The sequence below is a fragment of the Elephas maximus genome, chromosome 3, assembly GCF_024166365.1.
Source record: "Elephas maximus indicus isolate mEleMax1 chromosome 3, mEleMax1 primary haplotype, whole genome shotgun sequence".
Taxonomy (NCBI): domain Eukaryota; kingdom Metazoa; phylum Chordata; class Mammalia; order Proboscidea; family Elephantidae; genus Elephas; species Elephas maximus.
In genome coordinates, this window is record NC_064821.1 from 7,546,503 (window position 1) to 7,569,804 (window position 23,302).

A 23,302-nucleotide genomic window follows, 5' to 3' on the forward strand; every position below is an offset into this window, starting at 1 on the left:
AAAGTACAGAGTCAGCAGAAAAGAGGAAGACCCTCAATGAGGTGGATTGACGCAGTGGCTGTAACAATGGGCTCGAGCATAACGATCTTAAGCGTGCGGCAGGACTGGGCAGTGTTTCATTCTGTTGTGCATAGAGTCACTGTGAGTCGGAACCAGCTCAACGGTATCTAACAACAACAACAACATTGGTTTGTGACATTCTCTGCCAACCGCGCAATGTGTCGACACTCTCCCCTTCTCTACCTTGGGCTCCCCATTTCCATTCGTCCAGCTTTCCTGTCGCCTCCTCCTTTCTCTTCCTTGCCCCTGGGCTGGTGTGCCCGTTTAGTCTCGTATGTGTGACTGAGCTACATGTATTATTATTTGTTTTGTGGGCCTGTCTAATCTTTGGCTGAAGGGTGAACCTCAGGAGTGACTTCAGCTCTGAGTTAAAAGGGTTCTGGGGGCCATACTCAGGTTTCTTCAGCTTCTGTCAGACCAGTAAGTCTGGCCTTTTTTTGTTCTACATTTCTCTCCAGCTCTGTCCAGGACCCTCTATTGTGATCCCTGTCAGAGCAGTCGGTGGTGGTAGCCAGGTACCATCTAGTTGTGCTGGACTCAGTCTGGTGGAGGCTGTGGTAGATGTGGTCAGTTAGTCCTTGGGACTAATCTTTCCCTTGTGTCTTTGGTTTTCTTCATTCTCCTTTATTCCAGATGGGATGGGACCAGTGGAGTATCTTAGATGGCCACTCACAAGCTTTTAAGAGCCCAGATGCTACTCACCAAAGTAGGATGTAGATTTTCTTTGTAAACTATGTTATGCCAGTTGAGCTAGATGTCCCCCAAAACTCACAGGGTTTTCTTGGCTGTCACCTTTACAGAAGTAGATTGCCAGGCCTTTCTTCTGTGGAGTCGATGGGTGGGTTCGAATCTCCATTCTTTAGATTAGTAACCAAACTCATTGGTGTCGAGTCGATTCCAATTCATAGCGACCTTGTAGGACACATTAAAACTGCCCCACATGTTTTCCAAGGAGCAGTTGGTGGATTCGAACTGGTGACCTTTTTGTTAGCAGCCAAGTTCTAACCACTGTGCCCCCAGGGCTTCTTTATGTTAGTAATCCAGTGCAAACCGTTTGCAGTACACATGGGGTTGCTATGAGTCTGAATCAACTTCATGGCAACAGGGTTTTGTTTTGTTTTTTTTGTTTTTGGTTTAGATAACCCAAAGGCCAGGCCAGCCCATTTCCTCGGATCCCTACTTTACAGATGAGCAAACCGAGGCTCAGAAAGCTTAAACTACTTGCCCCAAGACCCACAGCGAAAGAGGGATCCAGTTCAAACCTGGCTGTCATCACCACACCCTAGAATGACTGCCAACCTGGGCACTACCCCCCTTCCATGGCATTTGAAAAAAAATGGGCATCACTATTTTGCTGCTTGGTGCCCCAACATCCCAAACCCACTTGCATCGAGTCGGTTCTGCCTCCCAGCGACCCTATAGGACAAAGTAGAACTGCCCCGTAGGGTTTCCAACACTATAGATCTTTACGGGAGCAGACGGCTACATCCTTCTCCTGTGGACCCGTTGCTGGGTTTGAACCACCAACCTTTTGGTTAGCAGCCGAGTGTTTTAACCACTGTGCCACCAGGGCTCCTTCCCAACATCCCAGGGTCCCTCAAATCTGACCCTGGCCCCCACCATGGCCAGCGCTGAGTTGGCAGCTGGCCCCAGGGTCTGAGTGAGAGCATAGCCCCCCTGTGGCCCTGCCCTTCTTTTCAGCCCCAACCATCCTCCCCACTCTTGTCCTGGGTGGGAGCCCCCTGGGGTGATTGCAGTCCAGTAGGACAGATTGTTTGGAGACGTGAAGCAATCCAGTTTAATTTAAACCTTCCCTGGGACACAGGCTCTGGCAGAAGTCCACCAGGAAAACAACACCCGGGTAGCAGTCAGAGTCTTCTTGCCAGTTCAGTCCCGGGGTAGGGGGAGGAGGAGGAGGAGGAGGAGGAGACAGGAGCCATCATATCCCAACTGCCATCAACTGGGGAGCCCATGTCCCACATCCCAGGCCCTGGGTACCCCTTCTCCTCCCTCCTTCATTCTGGAAGCCTAGGAAGCCTACCGAGAGACAAATATGGATTCTTTCAATTCTGTTCAATGGTTCTTTATTAAAGCTCTCAGATCTGGCCCCAAGCTGAATGATGCTGGGCACAAGGGGACTCAGCTCCAGGACCTGCACTAAGGGAGCCCCCCATGTGGAGAAGACAGAGCTGGACGAAGATACCCCCAGAGCGGGGAGAGCCCAGAGGCAAAGAGATGGAGGAAACAGGGAGACAGGCGTTTCAGACCGAAAATGCAGCTGGCATAAAGGCAGGGAGGCCAGAAGGCCCCGGACCTATTTCGGGAAACGTGGGTCAAAAGGGCCTGGGGGCAACTATGGAAGAGCCTCAAATTTCACACCTAGAAAGGGTGGGGTTATTTGCCAAGTGGGGTGCAGTGTCCCTTCAACCTCATCTCACTGGGAGCCAACCACCTTCCAGGAGGGCCCGCCCCCTCAGGGCTTCGGGCCCAGCGCAGAGCGTGTCCTTCCTGGAGAACATCGTGTCATTGTTGGCCAGGAGCCAGCGATAGAGGTCATCCAGGTTCCTGTCGCAGACCCAGGGATTGCCGGAGATGTCGAAGCCTTCCTTCATGGCCCGGGCTGGTTGCCCCAGGGCTGCCCAGAGCCCCGTGGGCACACTGGTCAGTATGTTGTCAGAGAGGTCCAGCATGTCCAGCTCCCGCAGGCCCTGGAAGGCGCCGGCGGCCACAGCGACCAGGCTGTTCTTTTGCAGGAAGAGGTAACGCAGGCCCGGCTGGGGCGCCAGCAGGTCATCCCCCAGCACCTTCAACCTGTTGCTGTCCAGGTGTAGACGTTCCAACTGCACCGGGCCCCTCAGGAGGTTGGAGGGCAAGACCTCCAGCAGGTTCTCACTGAGGTCAAGGGTTTGCAAGGCTGTGAGGTTGGCCAGCAGCCCAGGGGGCAGCGTCCGGAGGCAATTCCCAGACAGGTCCAGAAACGCCAGGGCTTTCAAGCCACTCAGCCATGAGGCCTTCAGGATTTCCAGGTGGTTGTCCTTCAGCACTAGGGTGTGGAGGGCGGAGGAGGCCTGGAAGAGGCCAGGGGGCAGCCGGGACAGGGCATTGTGGGTCAGATCCAGCACCTCCAGCCGGGGCACTGGCAGCAGGAACTCGGCCGAGAGGTTTGCCAGCCGATTATTGGAGAGGTGTAATTCCTGGAGGCTGGAGGCGCCCTGGAGAGTGTCAGCCGGCAGCTGCGTCAGGTTGTAGAACTCCACAACCAGGTAGACAGTGTCAGCTGGGAGGTGGCGGGGGGGTTCGGCAGGTGGGTGGCAGTTGATGGAGCTGCCATTGACCGAATTGGACACCAGGCAGGCCTTGGGGCTCGGGGTTGAGGTCACTAACAGCAACAGCAGCGACAGGATTCTAGAAAGATAGAAGCCAAGGCCCCCTGGGCTGCAGGCAATGATTATTAATCAGCCAAGTGGTATGGCAGAGTCAAAATATACCCAGGGTCTGCCCACTTCCTTTTCATCTCCAACCCTACCACCTGGTCTATGCCACCTCATCGCTTACCTAGACTATTATAACCCTCTTCTTGGCTTCCACCCTTGCCCCCCACAGCTGCCAGAAGCGACCCCCTGTTCCAGGGAGAATTCTAATTCTATGAAACTTGACTCTCTGAGTCTGGCTCCTAAACATTACCCTTTTCCCTTGTCAGTTCAGCCCCAGTGGACTATTAATTATTTGGAGTTCATCTTGCTAGCTTCTTCAGATCTGGCTCTGGTTTTCTGTCAGTTCTTATATATCCCTGGCTTAATGTTTTGAAGGCCGAGCTGATGAATTTCTACTCATCCTGCAAAGCCCCAGCTCCCATGTCCCCTTGTCATGAAGCCTTCTCTACCCTTCCTAAGCAGAGCTCTCAGTTCCCTCCTCTGAGCTACTCCTCTTTCTTTCTAGCCCTGACCACACAGGGTTAGGATGCCTGTGTCTGGCTTCATCTCACCCAGAGCATGGAGGGTCCTTGAGGGAAGGGTTCCCAGCATCTGTTAGCATGCAGCCAGGCACATGGGGGCATGCGTGTTGATCACCTAGTGACCCCTACCAACCCAGGGCTCCAAGTGCAAACAGGTGACTCTGAACGTGGAAATACAGTCTGCTTGGAGCAGGCCTGGGGGTGGGCTTTTAACCCTGGGAGGGGGTGGTCTACAGTGGGCACCCCATCGGGGGCACTGGGGCTTCTCCTGCTCTGCTTGGTCCCTCCAGCAGTGGCTACCCTGATCCAGCAGCACCAGAAACCACCTGTACAGCCTTGGTCACTGTGGCCCAGGTACCTCCCTGCTCCCATGATTTCTGTTGGTCTGACACAGTGTCAGTGTATCTCCACATCTGCCCAATTGGGCGGGGTGGAGACTTACCTCCAGTTTCGCTCTCGGCTCTGGGAAGACATGGTGACCGTTTTCTTCCTTCTGGGTTCTTTTGGCCTGGGGAAATAGCTTTATACCTGCCTGGCCTGGAGGTGGGGGAACCACCCATGGGGCAATAACTACCCCCATCCTGTTCCTGCTTGGGGTTGAACTTGATTCGGGCAGAGGAAGGGGAGGGTCAGGGTTGTGAAACTGCTTCCTGGCATGGAGGTGGGGGGGGGGGTGGCATAGGGAGGGCTGCCTGCTTCCATCTCAGCCCTGTTCCTACCCTGTATCTACTTCTCTTCTTCCTGCTGTTGAGGGGGCACCCGAAAGTCTCTGGGGCTGAGGATTGCATGGTCAGGTTGCACAGTACCATCTCTGGGGAGTGGGGACATTTCTTTGAGCAAGAAGCACAATTTACAATAAACTTCAACTACCAGAAAGTTCATTAAAAAAAAATAACTTGTCTTGAGTCCACAGCCTCTTGTTTTTTTTAATGAAAAAAAAAAAAAGGAGTTCAAAAGTGAGTCATACCAAAAATCTCCACAGTCTTTGAACAATGGCTCAGGAGGAACTAAACCTGGTTCTGAATCCTAGCTGTGCCATGAATTTGCCTTGCTTTGTGACCTTGGGCAAGTGGCTTAACCTTTCTTGGCCTCCGTTTCCCCATCTGTGAAGCTGAACTCAATCTCTGAGAACCTTTTCTGCTCTTTGATGTGATATTTATTTTTGATTTTTCTCATTTCCTAATAAATGCATTTGGAGGCTACAAATTTCCCTTTGAGAGCTGCTTTGGCTGCATCTGAGAAATTGGGCTCTGTAATGCTTTCCTTCTTGTTGAATTCTAAATATTCATATGTGATACACTATCTTTACCTGGACCAGAGACTTGTGCCTGGCCATGACAGTAAATGCATTCTGTTGTGACCTGGCCGTGGGTCTCCTAATGGCCCAGGACCACCCTGTTGTCCAGGTTCTCACCCCAAGACACAGAGCAGAGGCAGAGGCATGGGGGCCGGTGGTTGTAAACAGAGTTTTATTGATGGGGAAGGGTTTGGGGGAGGCAAACTCCAGAGTGGGTCCAGAATTCAGCCGGCCACGTGGCATGCATGGTCAGCCGGAGGTCAAAGGGGGGAGGTCACAAGGGGATGGGTGGCTCGGGACCCTCTGACCACCCTGGGGCCATATTTACAGGGGCGCTTGCCTGCCTCCGCCCCCCTCCCAGACCCCCGAGCCCTTTAGATAGCTGGGCCAACATTAAATTCTGGGCAGGCCCACCCCATCCCCCTACCTAGAACCCCCTCATATGCCCCTTCCTTCTGCAGAGCTGGGGTTCAAACTCCCGACCGGCACCCTGGAGGCTCTGGCTTTCTGGAAGCCCCAGCGTTGGCTCAGCCAACGCTCAGGCCGCTGGGGCTGCCGCCACGCTCGCACGCGGACACACACACACACACCGCACGCGTGGCCCGCCCCCACGCACACGCCAGCAGCAGCCCTCGCGGGCACACACACGCACGCCTCCCTCCGCTCCCGGCCCCTCGCACACGGACACAGCATGCACACACACACCCACACACACCCACACACGCTGGGGGCCTGGGTCGAGGAGGGACCTTTGAGGTGGCGGCTTGGGTGGGCGGTTCTGGCCCCCCCAGAGCCCCCTGGCCGCCACCCCCGAGAACGGAGTTGTGCAATTGGTTAGAAAACGCCAAAGAAACCAAACCTTAAAAAGAAAACAAAATCTACGCATCAGGTCAATCTCAAATAAGAGCAAATCCTCCCGCCCCTCCCCGCCCCCCCAACTGTCGCCGGGTTGAGGGCGAGCTCGTTGTGCTTCCGGGTGGCAGAGGGCGCCCCCACGAGGGTGGCGCGGGAGTCTCGAGCAGCCACACGGAGCCGGGCCGGGCCTGGCGTTCCGCCGTCTCTCGCTCCTGGTCCTGGGGCTGATCCTGCCAAGGCGTCCCGGGCCCCGCCCTAGGGCACGGGGGGCGCAGTCCTGTCTGGCCCCCCATAGGGGAGGAGGTGCGCCAGGTCCGTGCTCGGCCGGCCGTGGCGGCCCCGGGGATGGTCACCGGGCCGGCCCTCGCCGCTGTTGAAAGTGTGCGTGCGGCGCAGGGCGGCGGCGGGCGGGCCGTGGGGGCCCGGCCTCCGGAGGCTGCCCGTCGGGGGTGGGCTCCAGGGCCGCGGGAGGCTGTCGCCGGCTGAGGTTGGGTCCAAGGGGCCCGTGGGCGCCGACACCACGCGCCGGCGGTCTGGGCTGGCGTGGGGGGTGAGCGGGAAGTCGCCGTGGGAGGCGCGGCAGGGCCGGCCGGTGTAGAGGCGGGCATCGGGGGCCGGCTCACCCGCCGGAGGCTGCTCCGGGGCCCGGGCCGGGGCCAGCAGCAGGAGCGAGGAGGAGGCGGAGAGCAGGGGGTGGCCGTGGTCCCAGCCGCGGGGGCCGAGGGCGTGGGGGTGCGGGTGCGGCGTGGGCAGGCGCTTCTGGGGCAGCGGCGTCTGTTCGGGTGTAGGCAGCAGCCCGGAGTCGAGGTCGTGGGGGCCCCCCTGCAGCAGCGTGGCCTTGGCCCAGCCGTTCTGCATCAGAGGGGCCAGCAGGGCCTCGGGGGGACCCCCGGCGCCACCGACGACGCCCCCACCGCTGCGGCCGCCCGCGCCCGGCCCCCGGCGCTCACCCAGCCGGCTGACGCTCAGCACGGCCTCCCCGCCGCCGTGCGCCAGGATGGCCTCCTTGTCCTTGCGGCGGGCCAGCTCGCGCCGCTCGCGGAGGCCCACGAACCAGCCCACGCTGAAGCCGGACACCACAGCACCCACCACGAAGGCCGCCACCGACGAGGTCACCAGCAGGTTCACCGACACCAGCCCTGCGCGCTCCTCCGAGAGGCTGGCCCGCAGCAGCCCTGGCCAGAGGTTTGGGTCAGGCCGGCAGGACAGCACTGGCCCCAGACCTCGGGCTGTCTCTCTGTCCCTGCCTTCCACAGACTGTCAGTCTGCCTGTCTCTTGACATCTCTCTGTCCTCTGGATTCTGTCTGGCCTCTGAAAGCCTGTCTGTCCACCTGTCTACCTTGGGGTGTCTGTCTCTTACAAAGCTTATCTGTCTGTAGGTCCTTTTCAAAGCCTGTCTTTCTGTCCGTGGGCATCTCTAACCCCTAGGGTCTGTCCTCCTACTTCCCCACCCAGAAGTGGGACCACCCCATCCAATGCCAGAGCCCTGATGGAGGCCAGTCCCTCCAAGGGTCACCAGGCCTCCTTCCTTCCCCTCCTCCCATGGCAGAAGGGGGGGTCCCAGCCTGGCATCCCCTCCCCCCACTTACCTGTGCAGTCCCCTAAGCCTGAGGTGCTGGCCCCAGACACGTCCTGCTCAAAGGTGGCTCTAATGAGAGAAGGGAGCACAGTCAACAGAGACCCCCTTCAGAGGGCTGGGAGTCAGGGGCCGAGGGGAGGATCCCTGGTCAGGAAATGGGTCAGACACACCTCTCCTCCCCCAGTACCTGATGCCCGGGCTGAGGAAGACGCAGGAGCCATCGGGGGCCCACCCGCAGTAGGGATCCTGGCTGCCGATACAGTTCCTAGAGTGGGGGGGGGACAGAAGGGGTCAGGTAATAAAGGGTCACTTACATGGTGCTCAGGTGCACCAGGCCCAGACCTCTCAATAGCAATGCCTTGAGTCCTTGTGACAAATCTCCCAGGTGGGGGCTCCTCAGGTCCATTTCACAGATAAAAACGCTGAGGCTCTGGAAGGTTAACTTTGCTCACGCAGTGGAGCTGGGATTGGAGCCGCAGGGAGGACCTGGGCTTTACCCTGCGGGAGGGAGGTAAGAGCCCTGGAGGGCTTGGGGCAGAGGAGGGACGGGCCTGACTCAGGTGCTCACGGACGCCCTCTGGCTGCTGCGGGGAGAATGGACTCCGGGGAAGCAGTAGCACAAACCGCCCGGAAGTCTGTGCCCTTGACGCTGACTCTCCTGTCGGTCATTATTGCAATGAAGCCACGCAGGGAGGGGGGACGAGAGGTTCACCCGTCTTGAGCGCTCATGCTGACGCCAGGTGTGTGCCAAGCACGTTCCATGCATCTGCCCTTCCCTCCCGTTTTGGAGACAGGCAACGCCTCCTAGGTCCCCGGCCTGGGCTGCGTCGTTCCTAAGTCTATTCTCTATGGGGCCGCCAGATGGAGCTCGTGAGCACCTGAGTCAGGCCCCTCCCTCCTCTGCTCACAGCCTTCCAGGGCTCCCACTCCCCCTGGGTAAAAGCTGAAGTCCTCCCGCGTCCCCTAGGGCCCTGCACGACCTGCCCCACCCCCCTTTCCGCCTTCCTCTCCTCTCTCCTCCTCCCTCCTCCTCCCTCATGCCACTTCAGCCACAAGGCCTCCTCACTAACTCCAGCTCACCAGGCATGGTCCTGCCCCAGGGCCTTCGCAGGGGCTGCTTCCTCTGCCTGGTTGACACAGGATGCGCTGGGGCCCTTGACTTGAACCCAACGCTCCAGCCCAGGGCCCGAGCTCCCTGCATTCCCATGCTCATCTCCCTTCTCCCATCCCACCTACTGCTGGAGTTGGAGGTCACTCACTTCATGCACCCTGAGTGCTGCTGGCAGCGGGCTACTGGCACACGGACCACACAACGGGGGAAGGCCGCCAGCAGGCTGCCTGAGGCCACATCCAGCTCCAAGCTTAGCAGCCGCCGCCCACTCTTGCCACTGCCACCGGCCTGTCCACACCTGGGGGCAGCAGGGCAGTGAGTCTCTGGGGGACCTCCCCATCTTCCCGCCCACTGCCCACTGCCCAGCTGATGCCCACTCCACCTGTCCGGCCGATAGGTCTCGAACTCCTCCAGGAAGACAGTAGGCCCTGTGGTCTCCAGGGCGCTGGTGTTGGGCCGGACAAGGAACTTGAGAACGGTGCCCGCCTCAGATCCCAGGAAGACAACAGTCTGGTTGCCCCAGGGGCCAGCACCCACGTCCACGGCCACCCGTGTCAGCTGATGCCTGGTGGCCGGGGCAGGGCAGGGTCAGGCTGATCCCACAGGCCCCTGTGGTCCTCTGGCCACCCCGCAGCAGCACCACCCATGCCAGGCCAGTGGGAACATGTGTACATGGACACAAACATACCAATACACATGACAGGAACAAACATGCATGTCTGTGGGCACATGTCACATGGTAAACACACGCCAGGAGTAGAGGACATGCCAAGCCCTGCCTGTGCGCACACCACAGCGAGAAACAGACCCACGAACGGGTCTCTCCACCTGGGCCTGTCTCTCTGCTCTCTCTCTCTGTCTCTCTCTGACAGTCTTCTCCCTTTAGTCTCTTAGTCTGTGTCTGTCTCTGGGTCTCTCTCTCTGTTCCTCTGTGTTTCTTGGTCTTCATTTTTTTTTTTTTTTTTTTGGTCTCTTTCTGTCTCTAGTCTCTGCTGGCTATCTCTCCTGTGGGTGTTTGTCTGTCTGTCTCTCCATATCCCCAATTTCTCCCTCTCTTTGTTTTCTCTCTCTGTCCTGATGTTTCTCTCTGTCTCTCCCCTTTTTGTTTTCCATCTGACTCCTGTCTCTCAATCTCTCTGTCTCTCTCTTGCTGTCTCTCCCTTTTTGTTCTCTTAATCTCTCCTGGTCTCTCAATGTCTTTCTCTCTCCTGGTACGTGTATGTCTCTCTCTATCTCTTTCCCTCTCTCTGTCTCTCTCCATGTCTCTATCTGTTTTCATGTCTCTGGGAAGCCCCCAGAAGTCCCTGTGCCTGGCTGTATCCATCGAGTATCTGACTCAGCCAGTGTCCCTGTGTCGGGTGGGGCACGTTGATCACTCCCCATATCTCCCCCTTGCCCCATCCGCCCCCTGCTTCCCCCCTCTCCACTCTGGCCTGGGCTCTCATCTCCACCCCTTGCCCCACCAGGATCCCGGCCAGGTGTGGGGACTGACCGCATCAGTGTCCGCACAATCCAGGGTGCGTGGCCCAGCGAGGGCACGGCCTCGTCCATTAGGGGATGTGTCTTGACGAAGTTGAGGATCTCGTCAGGGAAGGCGCTGGATGTGTTGTATTGCATGCCAGGAACTGCGCAGCACCCAGGCCTGGGGGTCGAGGTGTGGTCAGGACTGACTCAGGTTCCCGCAGAGCAGCCACACCCAGCTGATTCGCTAGGGGGCCCGCCTAAGGGCCTCAGTTTCCCCCGTCTGTGTAATGGGTATGCTTGGGCTCGGAAACAGCTAAACATCTGGCAGTCCTGGCTCTGGGTGCTGGAGACCAGGACTCCCCTTCCTGGGCACCTGACACAGGACTTAAGGGGCTCTCACCGGGGCCGAGGCACCTGATCTTCCGGCACAGCCGTCCAGATGGACTCAGGGGACTTCTGCTCGCGGAAGCGGCCTTCGAACACAGCAGCCACCTGTGTCATGTCAAAAGCGCAGACGGCCGAGCCAGGGATGCTGGTGGAGGGTCAGATGAAAGGCTATGGTGAGCCAGGGAGGGGGCACTGCCTCGGGCATGTGCATGGAGTTGTCCTTGTCCTGGGGGCCGTCAGCATATTCTCTCTCCCTGTCCCCCCACCTGCCAAATCCAGTCACCCTGCCCCCGGAACAGCTACCTAAATTGAACCCTAATTCAGCTCCTCCACGGCCACCCCCTGGTCCAGGGCCCCTTTGTCTGGTCTCCCAGCTGGCACTCTTGCCTATCTCAACCTATTTCCAAAGGAACTTTCTGAAAACACAACTCTGAATTTGTTCCTCTCCTGCTCCTTACTCTTCCATAGCTCCCTAGTACTCTCAGGATAAAGTCCATGTGTCTCCCTGCAGCCCACAAGGCCTTGTACGATCTGACCCACCAGCTCCCTGCCCTCATATGCTCCACCCTCCCCCTTGCTCCCTCCGCCCCGGCCACACCAGCTTTGTGCTATTGCTTCAACACACCAAGCTCATTGCAGCCTCAGGACCTTAGCATGTGCAGTTCTCCCACCTTGGAACACTCTTCCCTCTTCCTCCATCTCACCCCCATCAAAGCCTAGTTCCAACGCCTCCTCCTCCAGGACGCCTTCCCTGATCCCCCTTCCAAAGATGGCGCCCTCGTCTCCCATCTGCCCCATTCTGACTAAAGGGCCTTGATGGGTCAGGATCTGGCTTTGTCCTACCCCATCCCAGGGCCAAGGCCTCTCAGGGTCCCATCTTGCCCAGCCTAGGACCCGGGGAATATTTAATGACATAATGCGGGACCTAGCACAGAGGAAGGAGAAGGGTCAAGAATAGGAGGCAATGGAACATGTGGCTAATGGCCTCCATGAACAACCGGCTCCTTTGCCAGGACCAGAAGAACCGGGTGGTGCCCAGCTACCATCACGGAATGTTTTCATCAAAGATTCTCCAGGAGAATACCAATCCAAAGGGGAAAATGCAGAACAGAAGTTCAAATTCTCATGGAATCCAGACTTTCTGGAGCCATGGAGGTTGGATAAACCCCTGAAACTACTGGCCTGAGATAATCATTAAACTTTACACCAGAAATATCCCCTGATGTCTTCTTTAAACCAAATAATAGTTTAACGAGTAAAGCATTTCTCCTTTGAGCCCTGTGCTCTTTTAAGATATACCTACATGGGATCAAATTGACAACAGCAACTTGAAAGGTTAGATTGGAGCTTACGGGGCTTTATGTCAATGGGGGAGAAACAGGTCGGAAAAGGAGGGTGAAAATGGCTGCACAACTTGAAGGATGTAATCAGCTAACCAGCGTTACTGAATTATACATGGAGAAACTGTTGAATTGGTGTATGCTCTGCTGGTTATATTCTCAACAACAACAACAACAAATTTAAAAAAGAAAAAAAGAATGCAGGACCTTTCCACCCATGGGCATCAAATGCTCCCAGTCTGCTCCCACTGGCGCCTGCTGACCTGTTGCTGGGAGTGGACAAGACGGCAAGGACCACGGGCCGGCCCCCCAGGCTGACCACGCCCGTGACGGCCTGGAGCACGTTGAAGTAGAAGTGGGAGTCTCCGGGCACAGAGCAGTTGAGGCGCGCCTTCAGGAAGGATGTCCACTGCTTCTCCAGCACTCGAGGGGAGCCCCCCACGTCATTCTTGCACACCCGGGCCACGCGGGACACCACCACCTGGTGCGACAGAGGACAGATGGGGGCCAAGTCCTGCAGGGAGTGCTGCCCCCCAACCAGGCCATGGAGGAGGGGAGAGGGCAGAAGAGTCCGACTCCAGCTCACTGTGGCACCCTGCCTGTCACTGTGCCTCTCTGGATACCAGCTTCCCCGGCAGAAATGTGGGGAAGATAATAGCAACAAGGTCCATCATAATGGCTTCCACTACAGATTGCTGTCATGTACCCGCTGCTTCGCTCTCATCTCTTACATTCTTCCCACACCTCTACGAGGGAGGGCCTGCTGACATCCCCATTGTACAGATGGGAAACTGAGGCATAGAGAAGGGGAAGTGACTGCTCCAAGGTCACCCTTGTGCAAATGGCAGAATCTGGACTCTTAACTCCTGTCTGGCTGCTTGGATGGATGGATGGTTAGGTAGGTGGATGGACGGGTAGGTGGATGGATGAAGGGACAGATGAATCGGTGGGTGAATGAGGGGATAGGATAAAGGGGTGGATGGATAGGTAGGTGGAGGGAGGGAGGGATGGATAGGTGAATGAAGAGAGGTATAGATGAATGGTGCATACATGGATGGAATGATGGGTAGATGGAGGGAGGGAGGGAATATGAGTAGACAAGCAGAAAAATGATGGTGCATAGAGGAGTGAGTAAGTGGATGGTTAGATGAATGAATGAATTGGAAGGAGATAATGAAGAATCAATGGCTCAGTAGATAAGTGGATGGATGGGTGGACGCGTGGATACATGGGTAGATGAATGTGTAGATAAATGGACGTGTGGGTGAGTGGGTAGGTGTATGGATGGATAAGTAGATAAATGGATGTATGGGTGGGTGGGTGAATGGATGGATAAGTAGATAAATGGATGTATGGGTGGATAGGTGGGTGGATGGATGAATGGATAAGTAGATAAATGGATGTATGGGTGGGTGGGTGGACAGATGGATAAGTAGATAAATGGATGTATGAGTGGGTAGGTGGATGGATGAATGGATAAGTAGATAAATGGATGTATGAGCAGGTAGGTGGATGGATGAATGAATAAGTAGATAAATGGATGTATGGGCGGGTAGGTGTGTGGATGGATAAGTAGATAAATGGATGTATGGGTGGGTAGGTGTGTGGATGGATGAATGGATAAGTAGATAAATGGATGTATGGGTGGGTGGGTAGGTAGGTGAATGGATGAATGGATAAGTAGATAAATGGATGTATGGGTGGGTGGGTAGGTAGGTGGATGGATGAATGGATAAGTAGATAAATGGATGTATGGGTGGGTGGGTGGGTAGGTGGGTGGATGGATGAATAGATAAGTAGATAAATGGATGTATGGGTGGGTAGGTGGGTGGGTGGATGGATGGATAAGTAGATAAATGGATGTGTGGGTGGGTGGACGGATGGATAAGTAGATAAATGGATGTATGGGTGGGTAGGTGTGTGGATGGATAAGTAGATAAATGGATGTATGGGTGGGTAGGTGGATGGATGGATGAATGGATAAGTAGATGAATGGATGTATGGGTGGGTGGGTGGATGGATGGATGAATGGATAAGTAGATAAATGGATGTATGGGTGGGTAGGTGGGTGGGTGGATGGATGGATAAGTAGATAAATGGATGTGTGGGTGGGTGGACGGATGGATAAGTAGATAAATGGATGTATGGGTGGGTAGGTGTGTGGATGGATAAGTAGATAAATGGATGTATGGGTGGGTAGGTGGATGGATGGATGAATGGATAAGTAGATAAATGGATGTATGGGTGGGTGGGTGGATGGATGGATAAGTAGATAAATGGATGTATGGGTGGGTAGGTGGATGGATGGATGGATAAGTAGATAAATGGATGAACGCGTGGAGGGATGAGTGGGTGGATGGGTAAATGAATGAATAAACTGGAAGGAGATAATGGATCAATGGATAGGTGGACAAGTGGGTGGATGAGTAGATAGAAGGTTAAATGGAAAGAATGAATGACTAGGTTACAAGGAGCAGGTGGGTGGCTAGATATATGGGTAGACAGAAGGGTGGGCAGGTAGACGGAGTGATGGATTTGAATGGATGAGTTGATAGGGAGGATGGATGAATGAGGGAACAGGTGGGTGGATGGATGAGTTGGGGGAATGGGTGAGAGGATGGGTGGATGGATGGATGAGTGGATGGATGGATGGATGGATGGATGGATGGATGGATGGATGGATGGATGGATGGATGGATGGATGGATGGGTGGATGGGTGGATGGGTGGGGGGATGGGTGGATGGGTGGGGGGATGGGTGGGTGGGTGGAAGGAGGTGGGGAGGTAGAAATGGATGGATGGATGGATAGATGGTTGGTGGGAGATCCATAGATGAATAAATGGATACATGGATGAGTAGATGGATGGATGGAGGGAAAGAGCAAGGAAGGGAGGATGGAGGATGAGAGCTGGTGGGTGGGCAGAGGGGTAGATGTATAAATGGGTTGATGAAAGTGGACTGGACTGGAGAACAGATAAATGGCTGAATGGATAGATGGTGAATAGGTATTTGGATGGACAATGGATGAAACAGGGATGAAGGATGGATAAAGAGGTAAATGGATGGCTGAACAGATGAATAGCAACAGCACCAGGACTGGAACCCAGGGGGATATCTGACTTCAAACCCATGTTCCTTGTGTAGGGCTGTGTACACCAAGGCTGCTCTCTAAATGTCTTCAAGCCACAGGAGCTAGGTCCTGGCCAGAGGGGAGGGTCTGAGGACCAGAGTGAAGGAGAGCACCATCTCACCCCAGCTGGAGCTTCGTGGATCCCTCTCTGTTCCCCACGCCCACGCCACTCCCCACAATCAGAGCCTCTCAGCTCCGTGCCCCACTGCCCGGGCCTCTCCGGGGGGGAATGGGGCTTTACCTTCTCCAGGTAGTTAAACTCCATCGCGATCTCCCGGAAGAAGAAGTAGACGTGGCTGCCCCACTCCACTGCGTGGATAAAGTAGGGCTCTGCAGAAAAGGAGAAGAGAGGTCAGAACCCAGCTCCCAAAATGACAGGTGGCCTTCTAGGCTGAGAACACCACTTTTATGGTGAAGGGGGAACCTAGACTGATCATCCAGGCAAAATGAAATCAACTCAAACTCGTTGTGTTTCTTAAGGAGGTGGGTCAGAAGCATAACATCGCCATGTCTACTCCACCAACAGCAACATCTACTACTTTCACCACCTTCCTCCCTCATGTGTGGAACTGAGCTCCTGTATCCCCCTCTTGTGGTTCCATTTTGGGCTTCTAAGCCACACACGTCCAGCAAGTTCTACCTTAGATCCAACGTAAATCTCTCCTCTAACTTTATCGTCAAAGAGGCCAGCAGCCTCCAAAGATGAGATGGGAGACCCCTCCCTGTCTCCTCTGGGACTCTTATTCTGGTGGGGGGATATGACAAATGTCAACCCTGTCAGGTCCGCCCTCACTGCCCCTCCAGGCTCACCTTTGAACCATTTGGAGTCGTGTTTCACGGTGCGCAGGGTGGGCCGGTCCCCCAGGCTGCGGTAGATGACAGCATCAATAGCGAGGAAGTCAGTAACGGTGGCCGTGAAGAGCATCCCATCTGGAAGGTGGGTGAGAGGAAGAAGATGAGAGGTCATATCCAAGAGGCCAGGGGGTGGATGGGCCAACCAAGCTTCCCAGAGCCCTGACCCTGGCTGAATGCCTGTCTCTGGGTTGAGCTTGGACCCCAGGCTGAGCCTCTGTCCCTAGGCTGAATCCTGACTCCATCTGAGCCCCGAACTCAGGCTAAGCCTTGAGACTGAGCCCTGACCTTGGCAGAGCCCTTGTCCCTGGGCTGAGCCTTGAACCCAGTCTGAGCCCCTAGCCCCGAGCTGAGCCCTGACCCTGGGCTGAGCCCTGACCCTATCCAAGCCCCAAACTCAGGCTGAGCCTCTGAGCCCAGGTTGAGCCCTGACCCTGGGCTGAGCCTTAACCCTGGCTCAGCCCCACCCTGACGGAATCTTGACCCCAGGCTAAGATTCTGCACGTTTCACAGCTGAACGTAAATGGTACATTCCAAGAGTGGAAAATCCAGGCCCTGGCCCGGCCTGGTGCTCCACCGGTGGTCAGTCAGGGTTGGGGGGCACTCACCAGAGAAGAGGGCAACGTTGGCATGTTTGGGGTCATATGGGCAGCGGGCCATGCCACTGATGTTGTCCCCGAGGGGCTGCAGTGTGTCCATCTGTAGAAGGGACCAGAACCTGAGTGACAAAGCTCTTGGCCCTGCCTGACAACCCTGACTCTGCCAGCCCCCAACTCCAAGGGGAATCCTGGCCCCGTCACAAATTCCTCTGTAAACTTACTCTCTTAACCTCGCTGGGCCTGTTTACCGATCTGTAAAATGAGCCTAAGGGTCAATGCTGTTGTGCACCATCGAGTCGATTCCGGCTCATAGCTACCCTATAGGACAGAGTAGAACTGCCCCACAGGGTTTCCAAGGCTGTAAATCTTTACAGAAGTAGACTGCCACATCTTTCTTCCGTGGAGCCCCTGGGTGGATTTGAACTGACAACTATTCAGTTAGCAGCCAAGCACTTTAACCACTACGTCACCAGGGCTCCTTTGCAGCTCATACCCAGCGCTGTCGAGTCGATTCCAACTCATAGCGACCCTATACCACTCATAGTTGGCCCTATATATGACAGAGTAGAACTGCCCCATAGGGCTTCCTAGGCTGTAAGACGCTCTATGAGATGGACTGACACAGTGGCTGCAACAATGGGCCCAAACAGCAAAGACTGTGGGAATGGCGTAGGACAGGGGAGTGTTGCCGTCTGTTGTAGATACAGTCACTGTGAGTTGGAACCAACTCTGTGGCACCTAACAACAACAAACTTTACTGCAGCAGATTGCCAGGTCTTTTCTCCTGCAGAGCCGCTGGTGGGTTTGATTAGCAGCTGAGCGTTTAACCACTGCACCACCAGTGTTACAAACTGACCCCTGCCCCACTGCCGATGTTACAAACTGACCCCTGCCCCACTGCCCAACTATTGGTCTGGGTGAGGGGGTGGGAAGGGCATATTCGGGAAGGCTTCCTGTAGGAGGTGACATGGCCTAGGGGCTGGACGCGGGGAAGAGCTGAAGGGCTGAGACTCACGCTATAGTTGGCGCACACAGGGTTGAAGGCGTTGGAGCCACACATGAAGAGCGTGGACTCGTCGCGAAGTAGCAGCACCTTTACGAAGTTTCGACACTCGCCCTGGGGTGGGAGGCGAAAAGGGGGACCGGTGGGCCATGGCAGGGAGTGGCTAGGGTGGGGGGCAGAGCCAGGGCAGATCTCGACCTTTGCTGGGAGGAGCCAGGGGAAAGGGAGTGGCCAGGACCAGTGCTACATGGGGGGGTGCCATGTGTCCGGCAGAAACTAAGACTTGGTTGGAGGCGGGGCCGTGATTCCGGGCCGGGCCAAGACCCCCAAATGCTTGGCATTAGCGGTGGAGCTACAGCAAAGGCAAGACTCTGGCCCTGGCCACAAGGGAGGACCACTTTGGGGTCGTGGCCAGGCTGTAGGCGTAGCCATGGCGACGCAGGGTCCTGGCCAGGGATGAAGGCCAGAATGAATAGCCTGGGGCGTGGCCAGGGCCGCTTGCGGGGTGGGGTGGCTGGAGGCCTGAGCGTGGCCGGCCCACTCACCTCCTGCTTGCCCTTCATCCGGCACACATCGATGTCACTGGGGTTGGAACGCCAGGTCAGCTTCTGGGGGCAGAGGGGCTGGTGAGGGGAGCTGGATCTCTGATGGCTCTAGGACCGGGCTGCAGTGTCAGGCTCCCCCGCCCCCCAACCTGCCTGCGCCCCCTTCTCACCCGCTGGTACCGCAGCTCTGTGGACGTGGGGGGCTCCAGTTCCACTCGGTACAGGTTGTCCCTGGGGAAGGGGTGTATGTGAGACTGAGGGTGCCTCCGTCACCCTCTGTGTCCCATCTTCTCTGACGCAGATGTGGAGCCCAAAATGTAACACGTCCGCAGGCGCCAACACCTCTGTCCAGAAGCAACTCCAACACTGAACACGCTTTAACACTCTTCCCCATGCCCTAACATACCTCCTCTCCCCTAACATGCTTCCCCACATCAAATTCTATCCCGAATCCGCCTCCTTATCCCCACCCTCTGCCTCCACCTGCTCCAGCCGTATCATCGCCGGTCACCTCCACCTGGTTCCCAGCTCCCGCCCTCGCCCCCCCAGTCTGTCCTTCCCGCAGCCGCCAGAGGGCGCCCGTGAGCACCGGAGTCAGGCCCGTCCCTCCTCTGCTTACAGTCCTCCAAGGCTCCCGCCGCCCTCGGATATAAAAAGCCCAAGTCCTCCCGCAGCCCGCAGGGCCCTGCACGACTTGCCCCTTCCCTTCCCTGCCCTCCCCTCCTCTCTTCTCTCTCGCTCCACTCCAGCCACACTGGCCTCCTCGCTGTTCTTCCAACTCGCCAGGCCTTGTCCTGTCCCAGGGCCTTTGCACGGGCTGTTCCTTCTGTCTGGAATGCCCTCCCCAAAGATCTCCCCATGGCTAACTCATCATTAAGGGCTCAATTCAAATGTCACCTCCTCAGAGAAGCCCTCCCTGACCACCCCCACTGCATCTTCCACAGGTTTGGGATTATACATTCATGTTCGTAGTTATGTGATCGCTGAACAGGCCCCCGCCCACTGGGGGTGTCACTCCAGCACCCTCTGCAGGGCCTGATGCATGAAAGGCACCAGGGAATTTTGACCTGCGGGCTGTCCCCACCCACCAACACACCCTAGATGCTTGAGGGTCCAATCACACCCAGCCTTGACCATTCTTAAAAGCCTCACCCCAGGGACACACATCTGCACCCCAGCCCCACCATGCAGCCTCCCTTTCCCAGCACACTACTACCCACTCCTTGTGGCTCACCCCACACACTGCCTGACATCCCCATACCTGTCTCCAATGAACAGCGTCCTGTTGACCCGCAGGACGCGCTGGATGTTGAGGTCCTCAGCCCCCTCTGCGGAGGTCAGGCGTCCGGGTCCGCGGCCCACGAACACGGGGTAGTGGTTTAGGTCTGGGGGAGGGAGTGGGAAGGGGTGTGAGCCAGGGCGGGGTGAGGAGGGGGTGGCACGTGTCCCCACGGGGATGGCCCGAGATGATGCCTTTTCGGGGCGCTTCTTTTCCCAGGGGGGTTGCAGACCCAACTGGGGACGAAGACCTTCCCTTGGGACTCGCCCCTACGCCCTGCCCCCACTCACAGTCCCGGGGGGCCACGCTGAGCGGCGGCGGCTCCTCGGGGAAGAGGCCGTGGGAGCCCCCCAGTAGCAGCAGCAGGAGCAGCAGGGCCGGACGGGGTGGGGGCGCTCGCGGGGTCCGCATGGCGGGGGCGGGGCGGCGAGAGTCGACACCTGCGGTCGGGCGGGAGGTGAGAGGAGCTCCCTGCAGTTCCCCCTACCGCCGAAAGAGGGCGCGCGCGACCCGCGGCGGCAGGGACCCGACCCTCCACCCGGTTTTCAATTCCCAGAAAAATTCCCCATTAGGATAGCAATAAATAAAAACTAGTAAATAAGAACAACAACGGCAATAATTACAATTATACTACCCAGCACTTATTTATCAGAACCATTTTATGACCAGGCAAAGGTTTCATGCAAAAATGCTTTAATTTAGTAATTAGAAATTACTGTATTAACAATAATAATAACAAAATCTCAAAAAATGTATCTCAAAATTCTTAGAATTAAAACAAAAAAATCTTAAAATCAAAGACACAAAAACAAAGGGTCTTGGAATTTTATAAACTGCAGTCTGGGAGCTGTGGTTAGAATGGAAGGACATTTCAGCTGGCCAGGGCCCACAGAGGCCCCTGTAAGTCTGACTTCCTTCCTAAGACCAGCTATTCTGTCCTCTTCTTGCATACCTCTGTGACGGGCCCCTCACTATCTTTCAAGGTGGTCTGCTTCCTACTGCCTCTCAAGGTAACTTTGGAGACCTGTCCAGGATTCTGTAGTATGAACAGAACGCAACCCCTTAGACTCAGCCCTCCATGCCCAAAGGCCCCGGCTCAGGGCACCCCCTACCAGAAAGGGGTGCAGTCCAGGTCCCAGAGACCCCAAATATGAAATCTCGCAGCTTTGTCCTTTTGGGTAGCCTGGGGGCAAGCCCCGTGTCTCAGTTTCCCCTTCTGAGCAGCAGGAACATCTCCAAGTCCTGCCCTGGCCTTATGGCCCAGGATTCTGAGCCCTCGGAGGTGAAGGTGGCTCGAGAACGTTGGCCCTGGAGTGTCTGCCTCTGAGCGTTTGGGGCCAGAAAACAGGAAAGCTTTGTGTGGAGCAGGGGGCTTCCGCTCCGTGACCTGTACTTCCAGGATTTGTGACTCAGCGGACGCCCAGATTCCACGTGTGTGTGGGGAACGGCCCTGGCTTCCTTAAGGGTTTCCTTCCCTGGCTCCTCCCCTGCTCTGCAGCATCCCATGGCTCCCAATGACCCCTGAGTACAGGCTCCAGCCTCTACCTGGCATTCAAGGTGCCTGTGTGATTGCCAATGCCAAGCCTGCTTGCTTCCTCTGCCCTCCCCCAGCCTCTCGAGGCACCCCGTCCACCCTGTGCCTTTTAACCCATGTTTTATCAGAACAGTATGTAACTGAAGAGAGATTTTAAAACAGCGGCTTCCATTGTGTGTTGTGGTTGGGGGTGGGGCTCCAGAGCCAGGTTCAAATTCTGGCTCCCCACTTCCACGCTGTGTGACCTTGGACGGATCATGCTGTCTCTGAGCCTCAGTTTCCCCATTTGTACAATGGGAATGGTAACTGTACTGATCTCATTGGCCTCTGGTAGTGTTACCACAGTGCCCAGCACATAGCAGATGCTCAACAAGTGCTCAGTAGATTATTGCCGTTGTTGCTGGCATGTTAAGTACCAGCGGCCATGTTGGTGGGTTTCCAGGAATTACTTCACAGAACTCCCCCAACGGTTCTAGCAAGGTTAGTGTGACGTGAAGCCCATTTTGCAGATGGGGAAACTGAGGGTCAGATTCAGGGGCGTGTCCCCACCAGAGAGGAATTGGCAGCTGGACAGAGCATACTCATGGTCATAATCAAGTTAACAGCCCCCAGCCCGTTCCCTCAGTCCCCGGGGATGGCAGTAGTGACTTGAACGCCCAGTTCACAGATGGGCAGACTGAGGCGAGTTTTTTCTCTGGATTTTGTTAACTTCATGATACAGAAGATCACGGCTGGGAAGGAGGTTCGTTTCCTCCCCCTGCCCACAGCTGCCCCCAGCCCCACAGGACCTCCCTGGGACCCCGGGGCCCAAACTGGGTTCTTGTCTCACCTCAAGCCTGCTTCTCCTCCCAGGTCGACTCGGGGACAGCCCCAGGGTTCCCGAGCTGGATACCAGCCTCACCTCCTGCATCCTCTTCCCCATCCACAGCCCAGGGGTCCTGCTCTCCCTCCAGAGTCTCTCTCTCATCCATCCTCTCTGCTCCCAGCACCCCATGGCCCGCCTCCCACCTCCTACCTGGTCCCCCAGGCTCCACCTTGCCCTCCTACGCATCCTCCTCACAGCAGAGAAAGAATCTTTCTAGACTTCAGCCCCCCACCTCTCCCTCTCCTGCTCTAAACCAGCATCCCCGCCTGCCCTCAGCACTCTGGACATGGGTGCCAGATCCTTCACTGAGGCAGGGCCGTCCTGTGCACTGTAGGGTGTTGCGCAGCCAGCCTCCCTGGCTTCCACCCATTCGATGCTCGTAGCACCACCCCAAACTTACGACAACCACAAATGTCTCCAGACATAGCCCCAGACAGCATCCCCTGGGGGCAGAACCACCCCCGAGTGAGAACCACGGCTCTAATCCCTTCTATGGCTCCCCAGTGCCCTCAAAATGAAGCCCCAACTCCTCCCCCTCTTCTGTCTCTACCTCTGGGCACCTGCACATGCTGTTCCCTCTGCCTGGAACACCGTCTCTCCTCCCAGTAACCTGGTGGGCACATTCTTTGGGACTCAGACACCCCCTCTAGGGAGCCCTTTCAGATCAACACCCTGACTGTGTTTCCCCATGTTGTAACTGCCCTGTTATGGATTAAATTGTGTCCCTCCAAAATACCTGTTGTAAATCCTAACCCCTGGCCCAATGGTTAAGCACTCAGCTGCTAACCAAAAGGTCGGCAGTTCTAATCCACCAGCCGGTCCTTGGTCATCCTGAGGCAGTCCTATATGGTTGCTATGAGTCCGAATCAACTGGACAGCAGCGGGTTTGGTTTGGTTTTGATATACCTGCGGTTATAACCCCACTTGGGAATGGGCTTTCTTTGTTATGTTAATGACACAGCACAGGATGTGTCTTAAGTCAGTCTCTTTTGAGATATACAAGAGCAGATTGAGGGAGCGACCAAGCAGGAGGGGGAAGATAGAGGCCGCTCCACACGAGCTCTCCCCGAGGAAACAAGAAACAGAAGCTGAAAAGAGACAAGAACCTTTTCCCCGAGTCTACAGAGACAGAAAGCCTTCCCCAGAGCCGGCACCCTGAATTCCAACTTCTAGCCACCTGAACGAGAAAATAAATGTCTGTTCATTAAAGCCACCCCCTTGTGGATCTCTGCTACAGCAGCGCTGAAAACTGAGCCATGCCCAGGTAACTGTCGGTCTCCCCCTCTGCGCCGCGAAACCTGAGAGAGCAGGGCTGAGTCCGTCTTAGTCACCGCTGTGTCCCCAGCCCAGCACCGGGCCTAGCACACAGTAGGAGCTCAATAAGTCATAAAAATAGCAAGAGCTTATAAAGCACCTGCTGTGTGCCAGGCATCGCCGTAAGTACTT

At 56.2% G+C, this 23,302-nt stretch overlaps 2 protein-coding genes across 7 annotated transcripts in view; both read right to left on the reverse strand.

Moving 5' to 3' along the window:
• Nucleotides 1-2,133: 2,133 nt before the first annotated feature.
• On the reverse strand, nt 2,134-4,511 carry LRG1 (leucine rich alpha-2-glycoprotein 1). 2 transcript variants are annotated; one of them, XM_049875793.1, is made up of 2 exons: nt 4,458-4,511; nt 2,134-3,495 (listed from the first exon to the last, which is right to left on the reverse strand). In XM_049875793.1, exons 1-2 carry the CDS (start codon nt 4,487-4,489, stop codon nt 2,490-2,492), a joined length of 1,038 nt encoding a protein of 345 aa, XP_049731750.1. In that variant the 5' UTR covers nt 4,490-4,511; the 3' UTR covers nt 2,134-2,489. The 2 variants fall into 2 exon arrangements, with proteins under 2 accessions (XP_049731750.1, XP_049731752.1); XM_049875795.1 differs by having other exon boundaries at nt 2,134-3,465; nt 4,458-4,496.
• Nucleotides 4,512-5,743: 1,232 nt separating this feature from the next.
• Nucleotides 5,744-23,302, reverse strand: part of SEMA6B (semaphorin 6B) — an 84,639-nt gene continuing 67,080 nt past the window's right edge. For 4 of the 5 annotated variants that reach the window (XM_049876462.1, XM_049876464.1, XM_049876465.1 and 1 more), the window contains 16 exons: nt 19,748-19,897; nt 19,440-19,563; nt 18,349-18,409; nt 18,179-18,241; nt 17,646-17,747; nt 16,640-16,730; nt 15,990-16,109; nt 15,421-15,509; nt 12,313-12,530; nt 10,723-10,854; nt 10,351-10,500; nt 9,241-9,423; nt 9,007-9,156; nt 7,935-8,012; nt 7,758-7,816; nt 5,744-7,342 (listed from right to left, as the gene is read on the reverse strand). In XM_049876462.1, coding sequence (XP_049732419.1) covers nt 6,423-7,342; nt 7,758-7,816; nt 7,935-8,012; nt 9,007-9,156; nt 9,241-9,423; nt 10,351-10,500; nt 10,723-10,854; nt 12,313-12,530; nt 15,421-15,509; nt 15,990-16,109; nt 16,640-16,730; nt 17,646-17,747; nt 18,179-18,241; nt 18,349-18,409; nt 19,440-19,563; nt 19,748-19,897 — 2,690 coding nt within the window. In that variant the 3' untranslated portion in view covers nt 5,744-6,422. Of the gene's footprint in view, nt 7,343-7,757; nt 7,817-7,934; nt 8,013-9,006; nt 9,157-9,240; nt 9,424-10,350; nt 10,501-10,722; nt 10,855-12,312; nt 12,531-15,420; nt 15,510-15,989; nt 16,110-16,639; nt 16,731-17,645; nt 17,748-18,178; nt 18,242-18,348; nt 18,410-19,439; nt 19,564-19,747; nt 19,898-20,569; nt 20,845-23,302 lie in introns of those variants that run through there. The other variant, XM_049876463.1, reaches the window with a different exon arrangement.